Here is a 16,043-nt window from a genome sequence, read left to right as displayed (position 1 = left end):
ATTATCTGAGTTTTGCAGTGGTTGTTTAAAACTGAAAAATAATGTAATATATTCTATTTAGGTCAAGCACTCTATGAGATGCTTTAATTAAAACAACTCTTCAATATGGATATTATCTTAATTTTACAGAGAAGAGATCAGTGTGCAGTGGGAATAAGCAGCTTGCTCACATTTATCCCATAATGAAGCCTGAATTTAAACCTTGCTCGGTTGGCCTTTATTCCTTCTGCTATGATATAATAAATGTTTGAAAATTGTGAAAAGATTAAATGTTGAGGATTTTTGAACTCCTTGGGGAAATACACTATACGTTTTCATTTATTTGTTTTCTTAACTTTTCCTAGTTTCTGAGAGGAACTAAGTAAGTAATATTTGTTGGATGAATGGGATAGTTTTTAAAGTTCTCTTTAAAAGCCTGAGATTTTGCCTCAAAGAGACAATTGAATATACTATATAAATGATTTTTAAAAGAGACCATAGAATAATTTCGAGTTTAGAATTATATAAACATTTTAAAATACAAAATATTGGGGAGAGTTGATCTCATTTATGTAAAAATAGTTTTAAAATATATTGAAATAGGCTGGGTATGGAGGCTCACACCTGCAGTCCTAGCACTTTGGGAGGCCAAGGCAGGAGGACTGCCTGAGCTCAGGAGTTTGAGACCAGCCTGGGCAACATGGTGAAACCCAGCCTCTACTAAAATACAAAAAATTAGCCAGGCATGGGGTTGCAAGCCTGTAAGTCCAAGCTACTCAGGTAGTTGAGGCTTGAAAATCACTTAAACCTGGAAGGTGGGGTTGCAGCAAGTCAAGATCTTACCACTGAACTCCAACCTGGGTGATATATATATAAAATATCTATTATTTTCAGGGTAAGTAAATCATATCTGAATGTTTCTTAACTCTCTTATTCTTTTTAACATTTAAATACTTCTCGATTTTCATGAGATATAATTCCCATGGTGAATCAATGAAAGAAATGGAAATAGAAGGCCTTTAAAAGCAAAATGATCATGAATTTCCCTTGATAAATATTTGCTTCATGTGTCTTTCACCAAAGACCCAGTTTATTTCCTATATTTCGATATTCCATAAATCAAATCAATGTCTTCATTTGTTTACATCCCTAGTACTTAGCACATAGTATGCATTTAGTAAATAACATTTACTAGGAACATTAATAGGAAGAAAGAAAGGAATACGAGGGGAAGAGGGAAGGGGAACTCAAGATGGAACGGTGAGAACAACCCATGATTGAAGCTCTCGGTGAATGCACGGAGAGGGTGAGTCAGGGCTGCATTTGCAGACGGATCTTTGTTGCCCACAGAATGGGGAAATTCCCAGGTATAAAAGAGACGCGAGACGCCAGGCAGAGGTTTTTGGCTGGTGCAGCCAGTAGCCAGTGCGGCCGGCGGCCAGCGCTGTAGCACAGTGGCGCTACACAGCACTCCGCACAAAGCACAGTGGTCCGGGTGCCCTGTTCAACCGGCAATCTGAGACTTGAGAGGTCTGAACTTGAGACTGAACGGGACTTGGACAGTGAGTTAGCACAGGAGATTCCAGGGAAACAGCGTTTGGGGTAGTGCAGTGGGACAAACAAAACGGCGATTCCAAACGCTCCGGGTGGAGAGGTTCCCTGAGGGCACAGCTGAACCCAGGATGGTGCAGCTTTGTGAGGGAGGGGCGTCTGCCATTACCGAGGCAATCTGCCCCTACTGAGGTACACGCCCATTGCTGACGCAGCCTGCCATTGCCGAGGCAACCCGGTACAACAGAGAGACTCCGCTGCAGGGCGTAGCCTGTGGCAGCAGGGCGGAGACCGCAGCAGCAGGGCAGAGCCTGCAGCAACAGGGCGAACCTCACAACAGCAGGGCGGAGCCTGGGGAGGCAAATAGTGACTAGACTGCCTCCTAGCTGGGCAGGACAGCACAACGGACACTCACAAAGAAAGCCCCAAACCCCCTGAGACAGAGCATCTGAGAAAAAAAGGGTTTTTTAATGAGTTCTGTTGCAGCAGAATTAAACATAGCAGCCTAACAGCCCTGAATGAACAACAGAGCTCACAGCTCAGCACTTGAGCTCCTATAAAGTACAGACTGTCTCCTCAAGCAGCTCCCTGACCCCTCTATATCCAAAAGACTGACATTTGGCAGGCATCATTCTGGGACAAAGACAGCAGAAAAAGTAACTGGTAGCATCCCTCACTGTTCCGCAGCTGCTATAGGTGCACCCCAGACAAGCAGGGCCTGGAGTGGACCTCAGCAGTCGTACAGCAAAGGGGCTAGACTGGTACAAGGAAAACCAAGTTAACAGAAATACTTCATCATCAACAATCTGGGGGTCCACTCAAAGACCCAATCGAAAAGTCGGCAACTACACAGACGACAGGTGGATAAATCCACAAAGATGGGAAGAAACCAGCGCAAAAAGGAGAAATACACCCGAAACCAGAACACCTCGCCTCCTACAAAGGACCAAAACTCCTCACCAGCAAGGGAACAAAGCTGGACAGAGAATGACTGTGATGAAATGATGGAATTAGACTTCAGAAGGTGGATAATGAGAAACTTTTGTGAGCTAAAAGAACATGTTTTAAATCAATGCAAAGAAACTAAGAACTTTGAAAAAAGATTTGAAAAAAGATTCGAGGAAATGATAACAAGAATGGATAACTTAGAGAGGAATATGAATGAATTGAAGGAGCTGAAAAACACAAGACGAGAACTTTGCGAAGCATGCACAAGTTTCAACAGCCGAATTGACCAAGCAGAAGAAAGAATATCAGAAGTCGAAGATCAACTTAATGAAATAAAATGAGAAACCAAGATCAGAGAAAAAACCGCAAAAAGGAATGAACAAAGTCTCCAAGAAATGTGGGACTATGTGAAAAGACCTAACCTACGTTTGATAGGTGTACCAGAATGTGATGAAGAGAATAAATCCAAGCTGGAAAATACTCTTCAGGACATTATCCAGGAAAATTTCCCCCACCTAGCAAGACAGGCCAACACTCAAATGCAGGAAACACAGAGAACACCACAAAGATATTCCGCAAGAAGAGCAACCCCAAGGCACATAATCATCAGATTCAACAAGGTTGAAATAAAGGAGAAAATACTAAGGGCAGCCAGAGAGAAAGGTCGGGTCACCCACAAAGGGAAGCCCATCAGACTCACAGCAGATATCTCGGCAGAAACACTACAAGCCAGAAGAGCATGGGGGCCAATATTCAACATCCTTAAAGAAAAGAACTTTCAACCCAGAATTTCATATCCAGCCAAACTGAGCTTCAAAAGTGAAGGAAAAATAAAATCCTCTGCGAACAAGCAAGTACTCAGAGAGTTTGTCACCACCATGTCTGCTTTACAAGAGCTCCTGAAAGATGCACTACACATAGAAAAGAAAAACCAGTACCAGCCATTCCAAAATCACACTAAATGCTAAAGAGCATCATCATAATGAAGAATCTGAATCAACTAATGAGCAAAACAGCCAGCTAGCATAAAAATGGCAGTATCAAATTCATGCATAACAATATTAACCCTAAATGTAAATGGACTAAATGCACCAATCAAAAGACACAGACTGGCAAATTGGATAAAAAGCCAAAACCCATCAGTGTGCTGTATCCAGGAAACCCATCTCACATGCAAGGATACACAAAGGCTCAAAATAAAGGGCTGGAGGAAGATTTACCAAGCAAATCGAGAGCAAAAAAAAGCAGGAGTTGCAATTCTCATCTCTGATAAAATAGAATTTAAACCAACAAAGATCAAAAGAGACAAAGAAGGACATTACATAATGGTAAAAGGATCGATACAACAAGAAAAGCTAACGATCCTAAACATATATGGACCCAATACAGGAGCACCCAGATACATAAGGCAAGTTCTTAATGACTTACAAAGAGACTTAGACTCCCACACAATAATAGTGGGAGACTTTAACACTCCACTGTCAATATTAGACAGATCAAGCAGACAGAAAATCAACAAGGATATCCAGGGCTTGAACTCAGACCTGGAGCAAGCAAACCTGACAGACATTTACAGAACTCTCCACCCCAAATCCACAGAATATACATTCTTCTCAGCACCACATCACATCTACTCTAAAATTGACCACATAATTGGAAGTAAAGCACTGCTCAGCAAATGCAAAACAACTAAAATCATAACAAACAGTCTCTCAGACCATAGTGCAATCAAGTTAGAACTCAGAATTCAGAAACCAACCCAGAACCACACAGCTTCATGGAAACTGAACAACTGGCTCTTGAATGTTGACTGGATAAACAATGAAATGAAGGCAGAAATAAAGAAGTTCTTGGAAACCAATGAGAACGAAGACACAACATGTCAGAATCTCTGGGACACATTTAAAGCAGTCTCCAGAGGAAAATATATGGCAATAAGTGCCCATATGAGGAGAATGGAGAGATCCAAAATTGACACCCTATTGTCAAAATTGAAAGAGCAAGATCAAAAAAACTCAAAACCCAACAGAAGACAAGAAATAACTAAGATCAGAGCTGAACTGAAGGAGATAGAGACACGAAAAACCCTTCAAAAAATCAATAAATCCAAGAGGTGGTGTTTTGAAAAGATCAACAAAATAGACCACTAGCCAGATTGATTAGAAAGAAAAGAGAGAACAACCAAATAGATGCAATAAAAAATGATAAAGGGGAAATCACCACACATTCCACAGAAATTCAAACCATCATCAGAGAAGATTATAAACAACTCTATGCACATAAACTAGTAAACCTGAAAGAAATGGATAAATTCCTGGACTCCTGTGTCCTCCCAAGCCTAAACCAGGAGGAAGCTGAAACTATGAATAGACCAGTAACAAGGTCAGAAGTCGAGGCAGCAATTAAGAGCCTACCATACAAAAAAAGCCCAGGTCCAGATGGGTTCACAGCCGAATTCTACCAGAAACACAAAGAGGAGCTGGTACCATTCCTTCTGAAACTATTCAAAATAATCCAAAAAGAGGGAATCCTTCCCAAATCATTTTATGAGACCAATATCATCCTGATACCAAAACCCGGCAGAGACTCAACAAGAAAAGAAAACTTCAAGCCAATATCCATGATGAACATAGATGCAAAAATCTTCAATAAAATATTGGCAAGCCGATTGCAACAGCAAATGAAAATTTATCCGTCATGATCAAGTAGGATTCATCCCGGGGATGCAAGGCTGGTTCAACATATGCAAGTCTATCAACGTAATTCACCACATAAACAGAACCAAAAACAAAAACCACATGATTATCTCAATTGACGCAGAGAAGGCATTCCACAAAATTCAGCAGCCCTTTATGCTAAAAACCCTCAATAAACTCGGTATCGATGGAATGTATCTCAAAGTAATAAAAGCTATTTATGACAAACCAACAGCCAATATCATACTGAATGGGCAAAAACTGGAAGCATTCCCTTTGAAATCCGGCACTAGACAAGGATGCCCTTTTTCACCACTCCTATTCAATATAGTACTGGAAGTTCTAGCCAGAGCAATCAGGCAAGAAAAAGAAATAAAGGGTATTCAAATAGGAAAGGTGGAAGCCAAATTGTCTCTATTTGCAGATGACATGATAGTATACCTAGAAGACCCCATCGCCTCAGCCCAAAAACTCCTGAAACTGATAAGCAGCTTCAGCAAAGTCTCAGGATATAAAATCAATGTGCAAAAATCACAAGCATTTCTCTACACCAATAACAGACTTAAAGAAAGCCAAATCAAGAACGAACTGCCATTCACAATTGCTACAAAAAGAATAAAATACCTAGGAATACAACTCTCAAGGAATGTAAGGGACCTCTTCAAGGAAAACTACAAACCACTACTCAACGAAATCAGAGAGGACACAAACAGATGGAGAAACATTCCATGTTCATGGTTAGGAAGAATTAATATCGTGAAAATGGCTATACTGCCCAAAGTAATTTACAGAATCAACGCTATTCCCATCAAGCTACCATTGACTTTCTTCACAGAACTGGAAAAAACCACCATACTTCATATGGAACCAAAAGAGAGCCTGCATAGCCAAGTCAATTCTAAGCAAAAAGAACACAGCGGGGGGCACCACATTACCAGATTTCAAACTATACTACAAGGCTACAGTAATCAAAACAGCATGGTACTGGTACCAAAACAGAGATATAGACCAATGAAACAGAACAGAGGCATCAGAGGCAACACAACATATCTACAACCATACAATCTTTGATAAACCTGAAAAAAACAAGCAATGGGGAAAGGATTCCCTGTTTAACAAATGGTGTTGGGAAAACTGGCTAGCCATGTGCACAAAGCAGAAACTGGACCCCTTCCTGACACCTTACACTAAAATTAACTCCAGATGGATTAAAGACTTAAACATAAGACCTGGCACCATAAAAACCCTAGAAGGAAATCTAGGCATAACCATCCAGGACATAGGAGTAGGCAAGACTTCATGACCAAAACACCAAAAACATTGGCAACAAAAGCCAAAATAGACAAATGGGACCTAATGAAACTCCACAGCTTCTGCACGGCAAAAGAAACAGTCTCTAGAGTGAATCGGCAACCAACAGAATGGGAAAACATTTTTGCAGTTTACCCATCTGACAAAGGGCTGATATCCAGAATCTACAAAGAACTCAAACAGATTTACAGGAAAAAAACAAACAAGCCCATTCAAAAATGGGCAAAGGATATGAACAGACACTTTACAAAAGAAGACATATATGAGGCCAGCAATCATATGAACAAATGCTCATCATCACTGGTCATCAGAGAGATGCAAATCAAAACCACATTGAGATACCATCTCACGCCAGTTAGAATGGCGATCATTAAAAAATCTGAAGACAACAGATGCTGGAGAGGATGTGGAGAAAAAGGAACACTTTTACACTGTTGGTGGGAGTGTAAATTAGTTCAACTATTGTGGAAGACAGTGTGGCGATTCCTCAAGGCCTTAGAAATAGAAATTCCATTTGACCCAGCAATCCCATTACTGGGTATATATCCAAAGGACTATAAATCGTTCTACTATAAGGACACATGTACACGAATGTTCATTGCAGCACTGTTTACAATAGCAAAGACCTGGAATCAACCCAAATGCCCATTGATAATAGACTGGATTGGAAAAATGTGGCACATATACACCATGGAATATTATGCAGCAATCAGAAATGATGAGTTCGTGTCGTTTGTAGGGACATGGATGAATCTGGAGAACATCATTCTCAGCAAAATGACACAAGAACAGAAAATGAAATACCGCATATTCTCACTCATAGGTGGGTGATGAAAATGAGAACACATGGACACAGGGAGGGGAGTACTAAACACTGGGGTCTATTGGGGGGAAAAGGGGAGGGCCAGCAGGAGGGGGGGGTGGGAAGGGATAGCCTGGGGAGAGATGCCAAATGTGGGTGAAGGGGAGAAAGGAAGCAAAACACACTGCCATGTGTGTACCTATGCAACTGTCTTGCATGTTCTGCACATGTACCCCAAAACCTAAAATGCAATAAAGAATTAAAAAAAAAAAAAAAAAAAAAAACGAGGGGAAGAGGGAAAAGCTAGTGACCTGGTTTAGTACTCCTGGAGCAAAAAGAGAGTAGATTGATCAGGAAGAGAAACCCACAGTATATGTAAGTGACCATGTAGCTTTTAGGAAAGCATCTACTGTCAGAAATTCACAGAAAATCCATTACTAAAAACATGTTCGAAATAAAATTGAATCTCTCTGAGACAGAAAGGCACACTTATCTTTTTCCCATAGTACATTCATTTGTTTAGGGCTGAGTAATCCTTTAAGAATTGCTGAACTTCCCCCAAGTGCTGAAATAAATCCAGTAACAGCGAGTGCAACAGTACAGTCATCTCCAATAACAGTTACAAACAAGATCAGAGAACAAGGAAGGAATCAAGGTGAAAGAGACGAAGAATACAGCAGTGGGAATTGTGCAAGGGTCACAAAATGTGATAGTTCTTTGAGACGATACACAGAGGATAAAGAGGGATTCAAACTACAAAGATATACATCATATTCAAAAAAAATTATCAGTGCAGTTAAGTAATACTTATTTGCTACATAAATTATCCTAAAATAGACCTTAAAATCAATGACACTATAATAAATTCATAAATGAAGAGACTGGTTTTCTTGACATCTACTGGAAGTGTGAAGTAGTGTGTGTTAGGAGAAAATTATGTGGTATGACATGCAAGAAAGTATTCTTTTTATTCATGTTTTCATGAAAATTCAAAGAATTAACACATGAATATTCAAGATTCCAAAATAAATGGCGGCACAGCTTACTGATGGAATGTTAATTTTTCCTTAACCAGGAAACCTATTAAAGATAGAATTTGATTGAACAATACTTAAAGTGATATAGCTCAGATCTCCTCAGTATGAGGGCTGAACTTTATTAAAACTGTCATCTTTAAATAATTTTAAACTATTACATGTAAAAAATAAGATTAAAATGTCCTCTGACTATATAATCCTGTATAAGATCCAAAGTGCAAGTCAACCTTTTCTGTGTATTTTCCTTTAAGAGCATTTGTTTAGCACTCCATTCAAAGATAAAAGAAAACTAAGACATTGTTAAGCACTATGCACCTTCTTTAGGGCACAAACACACATGATATCCATATTTTGGATTTAAATGTTTAATACATTTATTCAGTACTGTCTATAATTAACAGTTTTATTTCTACATAGTTCTCAATATTGAGATCATTTCTAGAATTGGTTATTAACAGAAATGAGATACAGGATAAATGTGAGAATACTTCTTATTTATCTCAGATTTATTTATGTTTTAAAGCACTTGGTAATTTTAAATTCCTGGTTATAAGAGGATATTGTTGTCCATACCTGATCACTCACAGCCAATGGAATACTAATCCTTCTAAAGCAGTATCTGCCAATAGGGTGATTAGAACAAAAGTAGAGGGAAAACATTTTAAAATCACCAGGAGAGTTTTTCCCAGACTATACTCTGCCTCAGAAAAATTATCATAACCATAGAAAGCCAATGTTTTAGAGGTGTGTTGTAGACCTAATAACACGACCGCAATCAGGGTTTAGCTAGAACTGAATTTAGAAGCTGTCACAAGTGCTGCTAAAAAGGATCCAAAAAACAAACAAACCAACAAAACAGAGTAACGAGGCCAGCACACAGGGCTTCTGAAGAAATCTATGTCTACAGAGGTTCTCAGCTAGATCTGAAGTAAGACAACAATTCAAAGGAAGGACATTATTACCATCACATCTATGCATAAGCAGTGCACTTTCAATTGCTTACCTCCAATATTCTGAATTATTATAGTACCTGCCACCATCACCTGTAAAAGAACAAATATATTCAGAAGATAAAGGGGGAAATAATATAAAAGAATCAGTATTTTATTAATATCTAGTAACTCTTACTAAAAAAACAGATGCAGAAGTCGTAAGTGAAAAGAAACTGGAAAGAAATTTGCCAGTCATTTGTAATACATAAAATTAATAATCACATTAAAAAGTATTTCTTTAATAGTTCCATAGTTACTATAAAAAAATTTTTGAAATCTTTTTTTGGCAGTGATTTTTAAATAGTTAAAAGTGTTAAAAGCTAGTAACTGATGATTATCAAAGTATAAAAATTAAAAGTGAGGAAGAGTATCTCCTTCCCTTTCTTGCTGGTTTTACCATACTGCTTAAATAAGTAGAAAAAGACAGGCTGGGGTGTGCTGCGCCAATGCTATATTGCCTAAAAGGAAATGATATAAGTTTTCTGATTATATCAGCTTGGCATATACCAAGCCTTCAAACATCCCAGTCCCAGGGATTAAGAAAGTCTAGAGCCCAAATATTCTCAGACCCCAAAAATATAGGCAAAATGTTCCAAACTCAGTAATGTGTATTAAGCTGAGTATAAGACATGGAGTTGGCAAGAACTATATTATATTGGAGAATTCCTCCCCCTTCAGTGAGGCAGGTGCTACTCAGCTCTGGCCAGTTGATAACATGTGAGAATGTGTATCCAATGTAACCAGATCTTCTGATTTTTCAAAGAAAGCCAGAAATTAAATGTTTTCATACTTTCATGATGCTTAGTTGGTAATCAGTTAAAAAAAAAATTTGAGCCACATAAAATGTGCCTGAGGACTAGATTCAGCCCGCAGTTTTGTCAGCTTATCATGATGAGATTCCTGGGAAACTAAAGGTAACAGATATACTTAGAGGAAATACTAAAACACTGTGCTTCCATTTGGGCCTTTCAAGCACTCAAATCTTGATGGATTGGAACCCCCAACGTAAGCCTGGAGCTGACTAGCTGCCTAGCATCATTCAGTTCTACATGAATTGGTAACAGGTCATCCTTCATGCCCATCTTTGCTAGAAATTCTATCAATGGTATAGCATTTGCCTATCCTGAAAACAATCTTAAGTTATTAGGACCTGGGAACTTTGAGGTTTACAGAGGGGGGCTACTGATACGAAAATTTGGCAAAGTGTCTTTGAAGAAGTGGTGATTGCCACTTGACCGTTCTCTAGAAAAAACTATGCCTATTTAATAATTAGTTCCAAAATATCAGTCGATTTGTGAAAAGATGATTTTGAACATCTGTACACTATCTTCAGTACAAATAATACCTACTGTCAATAGTAGGTATACATAAAATTTGGTTTTCTTTTCAATTAATATATTGCAAAAAACAGTAAATTAACTTATTAATGATTAGTCTTCCATTCTTTGGCTGAATTTAAGCATTTAATTTTGTGAAAGCCAGAATATCTATCTACCTACCTACCTACCTACCTACCTACTTACTTATGTTTTTAATGCCTAGCACAGTACATGGTACAAGGTATTTGACCAACAAATATTTGTCTGGTGAATAATACCAATTAATAGACATTTAAATAAATCTTCCTTAAAAAGTTCAAAACATTTCCAAAAATTTCTTTATCAGAATATTATCCTATATCATATCCATATAATATCTGGATAGGAGGAAATAGTTAAGTTTCAACCCAACCGTGGAGGTGGGGAGAAAATTTAAACAAGGAACCAAACAACTCCTCATTCAAAGTATGCTTTGTCTAGTGTGCCTGCCTACTATAAACTTGTTTGGCGCATGTATTAAAATGACAAAGCAACTACTTAAGAGTTTTAGAAAAAAGAGACTCAGCAGTCCCTACTCTTTAAACTTTGCTGCTATATAAGGAATGCAGGAAATATGAATGTGAAATGACAGTGATGTCAGTGAGGCTAGTTAGAGTTATGTTTACAGGTTATATTAAATTAATTGGGGAACTTTCTCATAAAAAATTTTTCTTCTTGTTTAAACTAGATGGAAGAAATTCATCCCTCGTTACACCAAACATCCTATTCCTCTAGAACAGAGAAATTGCTACTAAGGAAGATTAACAAAACCCTCTACCCTCAAGTAACATATTCTGTTTTGTTCAAGTTTCAGGTTACTAAGGTCCAAGCCATGATGCTATATAGCATGATTTAAGCATTCCTTTCTGTACTTTAAAAGCAAAGTTAATTGGAATGTAACTACATTGCATAGCTCTATCTTTTTCCTCCAGACTAACTTTAAGAAGTTAGTCACTTCCAAATAGAGTATCCTTTTAGAATAAAAATAAAACAAAAAATAATAAGTATGTGAAATAATGTAAATATTAAGTCAATTTAGCCATTTCATGTTTGTATATTTCAAAATGACATGTTGTCCATGATAAATATAAGCAATTTTTATTTGTCAAAAACATAAAAACATAAACAACAGAATTACAAACAAAATAATTCCTGTTTGGAGCCAAAATGAATATGACTTTTAGAAGTATTCAGAAATTTTTAAAAATTACACTATAGCACTAACAGCAATGTTCAACATCTGATTATTGGTGGAAGATGACTATTTTTCTCTACCTTTTAAACTAGTGTAGTATGCCTATTGCAAATGAGTACCCAATAAATACTACTGTTATTTCTCTTATTCTGAGTAAGAAAAGCAGTAGATCTAGAGCTCTAGGATGTGGTACTTGGTTTATGTAATAGTTGACAAATAGGCTCCTTAATTTCTCTGGTCCTTAATTTCCTCATCTATAAATGAGAGGATGGCTAGATCATCTTTTAGCCCTGTTAACTCTTAAGTGATATCTTCTGATGACTGGTTTTGTGAATAGCCATGCTATAATTTGAATTCTATGTTGCTTTTCTTCTCTTGTCTTTATAAGGGTTTACTCCTATGAATACACAATCAAACTTAGTAAGAAAAACTTAGGTCATTGTTACTCTTTTAAAATCATTCAAGTCATTGTGCTCCTTTATTAGAATGAAAAATGTTAAAAGATTCAAGCACTGAATATTGATACATTTTTAGGAAGGGCACACAGACTTCTCTTTCTCTGCCTGCTCCCATCATTCTCTTTTCTCCCTTTAGTTACCTTTTATTCCTCTATTATCCTCCTCTTACATATACTTGTCTCTTTTAACTTGAAACTAAAGGAAAAATGACACTTTGGGTTTTGGACACAATGAGGAGAAAAAAAATTACCTTTCCAGGTAATCCAAATACAAAGAGTCCAAGATCTTCATAAGATGTTACAGCTGTTAAGAGAAATTACAGTGTTCACTTTTATACAAAAGATTTATATATCAAGTCTTAAAAAGAAGAAAATTAATTCCACTACTACAAACTAAGTACAGTATAATTCTTAAGATCCAGGCCAATCAGGACTAAACACAAAATGAGAAAATTTTCCCTAACATCCTCAAATAAAGGCAATAGTAAAAAGCATGGTTGGGCTTAATCGACTATTTTATGTAAAAGTCTTGGTAATTTTCATCAAACCTTTAATTTTCACTCCAAAATATAAACCATGATACCTATGACTTTCAGATGTCTTTGTAGAACATGTCTTTTTTACTCAGTAGTGATGGTTTTCACTTTAAAAAAAAATTAATCACCAAGGACTCTTTTATTACGTTTCTTTAATGTATCTCATTTCTGATTCTCTCTCTCAAGCTGCACATATTAATAATTTTCCCTTTTTACTAAGAAAAAGCTTCTAATTGACATAAGGTAACCAATGTCAACATGCAGATTAATGTAATTTTGGTCACGGACTTACGACCCTAGATCTATCTAACATCTCTCTGTATCTATTTTAAATTAATCTGTGTAGGCTGATCATAAGTAAATTTGTGATCTTAGGCATTCTGAAATATTTTAAGTTGCTTAAACACTCTCAATACTAATGTTGCAAATTCCTAGTGGTTTAATCCATCTGCCTTATTGTAGCTACTGAATGGGCAGACTAAATTTAAAGCAGAAGTAACCATTTGTGTTTGGAAAACTTGACCGCTTATGATCTATAAGAATACAGTTCTCTTATAAGAAGTAAAGCTTAACACATTTCAAGGTTGTCTCACAACCAGCCACGCTGGATTAATTGAAATGGAATAATTACTCAAGAACATCTCTGCTTCTCCCTATACAGTACTTGCATACCACATTGTCCAAATATGTTTTACTGGCAATGATTTCTAAAAGCTGTATATGTAAATAAAGTATAAATGTATGATATTTTCAGAGATGTTCACTTATCCAGGTGCCTAGAATGATAATATGTTGACAAAAAATAATAATCTTAACCCATAATTGGTAGGGCATATACTTTCTTTTTTCATCATAAAAGAGTATTAAATTACATTTTCATGTCACATGTTTAATAAATGTGGTCACAGAAAAGATGAAAATTAAATGGCTCATAAAAGAACCAAACGGTGTCTTTAGATCATATAGCCTTATTTTTTTTTTTTTTTTTTTTTTTGAGACAGAGTTTCGCTCTTGTTACCCAGGCTGGAATGCAATGGCGCGATCTCGGCTCACCGCAACCTCCACCTCCTGGGTTCAGGCAATTCTCCTGCCTCAGCCTCTTGATTAGCTGAGATTACAGGCACGCGCCACTGTGCCCAGCTAATTTTTTGTATTTTTAGTAGAGACAGGGTTTCACCACGTTGACCAGGATGGTCTCGATCTCTTGACCTCGTGATCCACCCGCCTGGGCCTCCCAAAGTGCTGGGATTACAGCTGTGAGCCACCGCGCCTGGCCCAGCTTTATGTTTTAACTAGTGGTGTCGCTACTTGTATAATCCTATAGTTTGAGAAGTGCTTGCACTAAAGAGGATAGCAGATACTGAGGCTTGGTACAGCAATATACATCTTTTATTGAGTTAAAGAGATGGCTCATCATTTCTCAAAGCTACTTTTAATACATCTTCCCAAGATATACTTAAGTTTTCTTTCAATTGTCACTGTATAAACAAAAAAACTTCTTGGTACTTTCATAATCAAAGACTTCCATGTATGTAACAATAAGCATTTTTAAAGCCAAATATAATCTTTACATATTATTACTACAAAGTTAGAAAGAAAGCAGTGGAATGCTGAAAAATAAGGAGATTTACTAATTAACAACAAAAATTTTAACTTTATTATCACAGTTGATCAAAGAATTTGGAAACTTCATGAATGATATATCTCTTTTATAAAATGTATTTACATACTGCTAAACAATGCACAAGGGTAATTCAGCTTTGAATTTGAGATACACAATTTAATTTATGAGTAGAAAACTATTATTTAATAATAGAGACTTCAATAATAATTTTACAGGGGTGGATTTTAGACACATTTTGGAACATTAAAAAGTTATAAAACTAAGAACTTAAATTTTTTCCTCCTTTGTGAAATGCCAACATTCTTTTTTTTTTTTTTTTGAAATCACATTTCTAAAGTAAATGCTGTCACAAAAATTAATAATTATTTTAATCAACAAATCTTTACTGGCTTGTTTTAATATTCTTAGACTTAATTGATAATGTTATACAGGGGTACCATTCCTTATATTTAACACTCTACTGCCTTGGCGTATATATTAAACCTAAAAATTATGTACATATTATCTTGTAATTTGGCATTGAGAATGTAATTTTGTTCCATATTATATGAACCAAGTCTCCAGAGCATCCCTGATATGTTACTCTGAGCATGAGATTAAATATCAAAGTTCATTTTCAGCTTCCTTTTTATATTACAGTTAAATATATACATTATTTTTTTTGAGACAGGTCTTGCTGTATCACCCAAGCTGAAGTGCACTGGCACAATCATAGCTCACTGCAGCCTTGAACTCCTGGGCTCAAGTAATCCTCCTGTCTCAGCCCCCAGGGTTGCTGGGACTATAGGCACATGCAAATATGCCAGGGTAACTTTTTATTTTTTCCTTTTGGATAGATAGGGTTTCATTATATTGCCCAGGCTGATCTCAAACTCCTAGACTCAAGCCATCCTCCTACCTCAGCCTCACAAAGTGCTGGGATTATTGGTGTGAGCCACTGCATCCGGCCCATTCTTTCTTTAGAAAATTTTCCTTCCAAGAAATTACAGCAAGGAAGCTTTACAGTGTTACCTATGGGGATATATCAAACACCTGCTTTTCAAATGACCTATTTTGCATCAATTTCTCAGTCAGTGAGCAAGTCATTAATGTAATACCCTAAATCAAAAAGTTTAACTGTAGTTTGTTTTATTTTTAAACAACAAAATGAAGTATAGATAGTATATTTAGTAAACGTAACAAGCAAATATCTTTACTGTGAGCAAAAACCATAATACTGAAAGATTCCAAACAGAATTGGTTTTTCAGTTACATCAACTTTTAAAAATTAAACATTTTTTAATTAAAAAAATTAAAACACAACACTACTGTTTGAGAAAATGTAACTAAACTAACAGTTCAATGAAGACAGTTTCAACTGCAACTACTTGCTCTCTGGGTCTATTTTTTTTTTTTTAGTTTTATGAAAATACACCTAAATACAGTAAATTTCGAAATGGAGAAGAAACCATTAGGCTCTTAAATGGAGACTGAGTACAATGCTCAAATCCTAATTCTAGCTTTCCGGTCAGTGTATCTAGCTAGTCATTCAGTTCTGTCACTGTCATCAGACTTTTT

General features: G+C 36.6%; 1 protein-coding gene across 1 annotated transcript in view; it reads right to left on the bottom strand.

Annotated features, from left to right (window-relative positions):
- Positions 1–16,043, bottom strand: part of SLC38A6 (solute carrier family 38 member 6) — a 69,835-nt gene that overhangs the window by 30,864 nt on the left and 22,928 nt on the right. The window contains 2 exon segments of the mRNA XM_009006129.5: positions 9,328–9,367; positions 12,578–12,630. Coding sequence (XP_009004377.1) covers positions 9,328–9,367; positions 12,578–12,630 — 93 coding nt within the window.

Source organism: Callithrix jacchus, chromosome 8 (assembly GCF_049354715.1).
Source record: "Callithrix jacchus isolate 240 chromosome 8, calJac240_pri, whole genome shotgun sequence".
Classification (NCBI taxonomy): domain Eukaryota; kingdom Metazoa; phylum Chordata; class Mammalia; order Primates; family Cebidae; genus Callithrix; species Callithrix jacchus.
The sequence above is the reverse complement of the archived record's forward strand: the minus strand, read 5'-3'. Positions and strand labels throughout refer to the sequence as shown.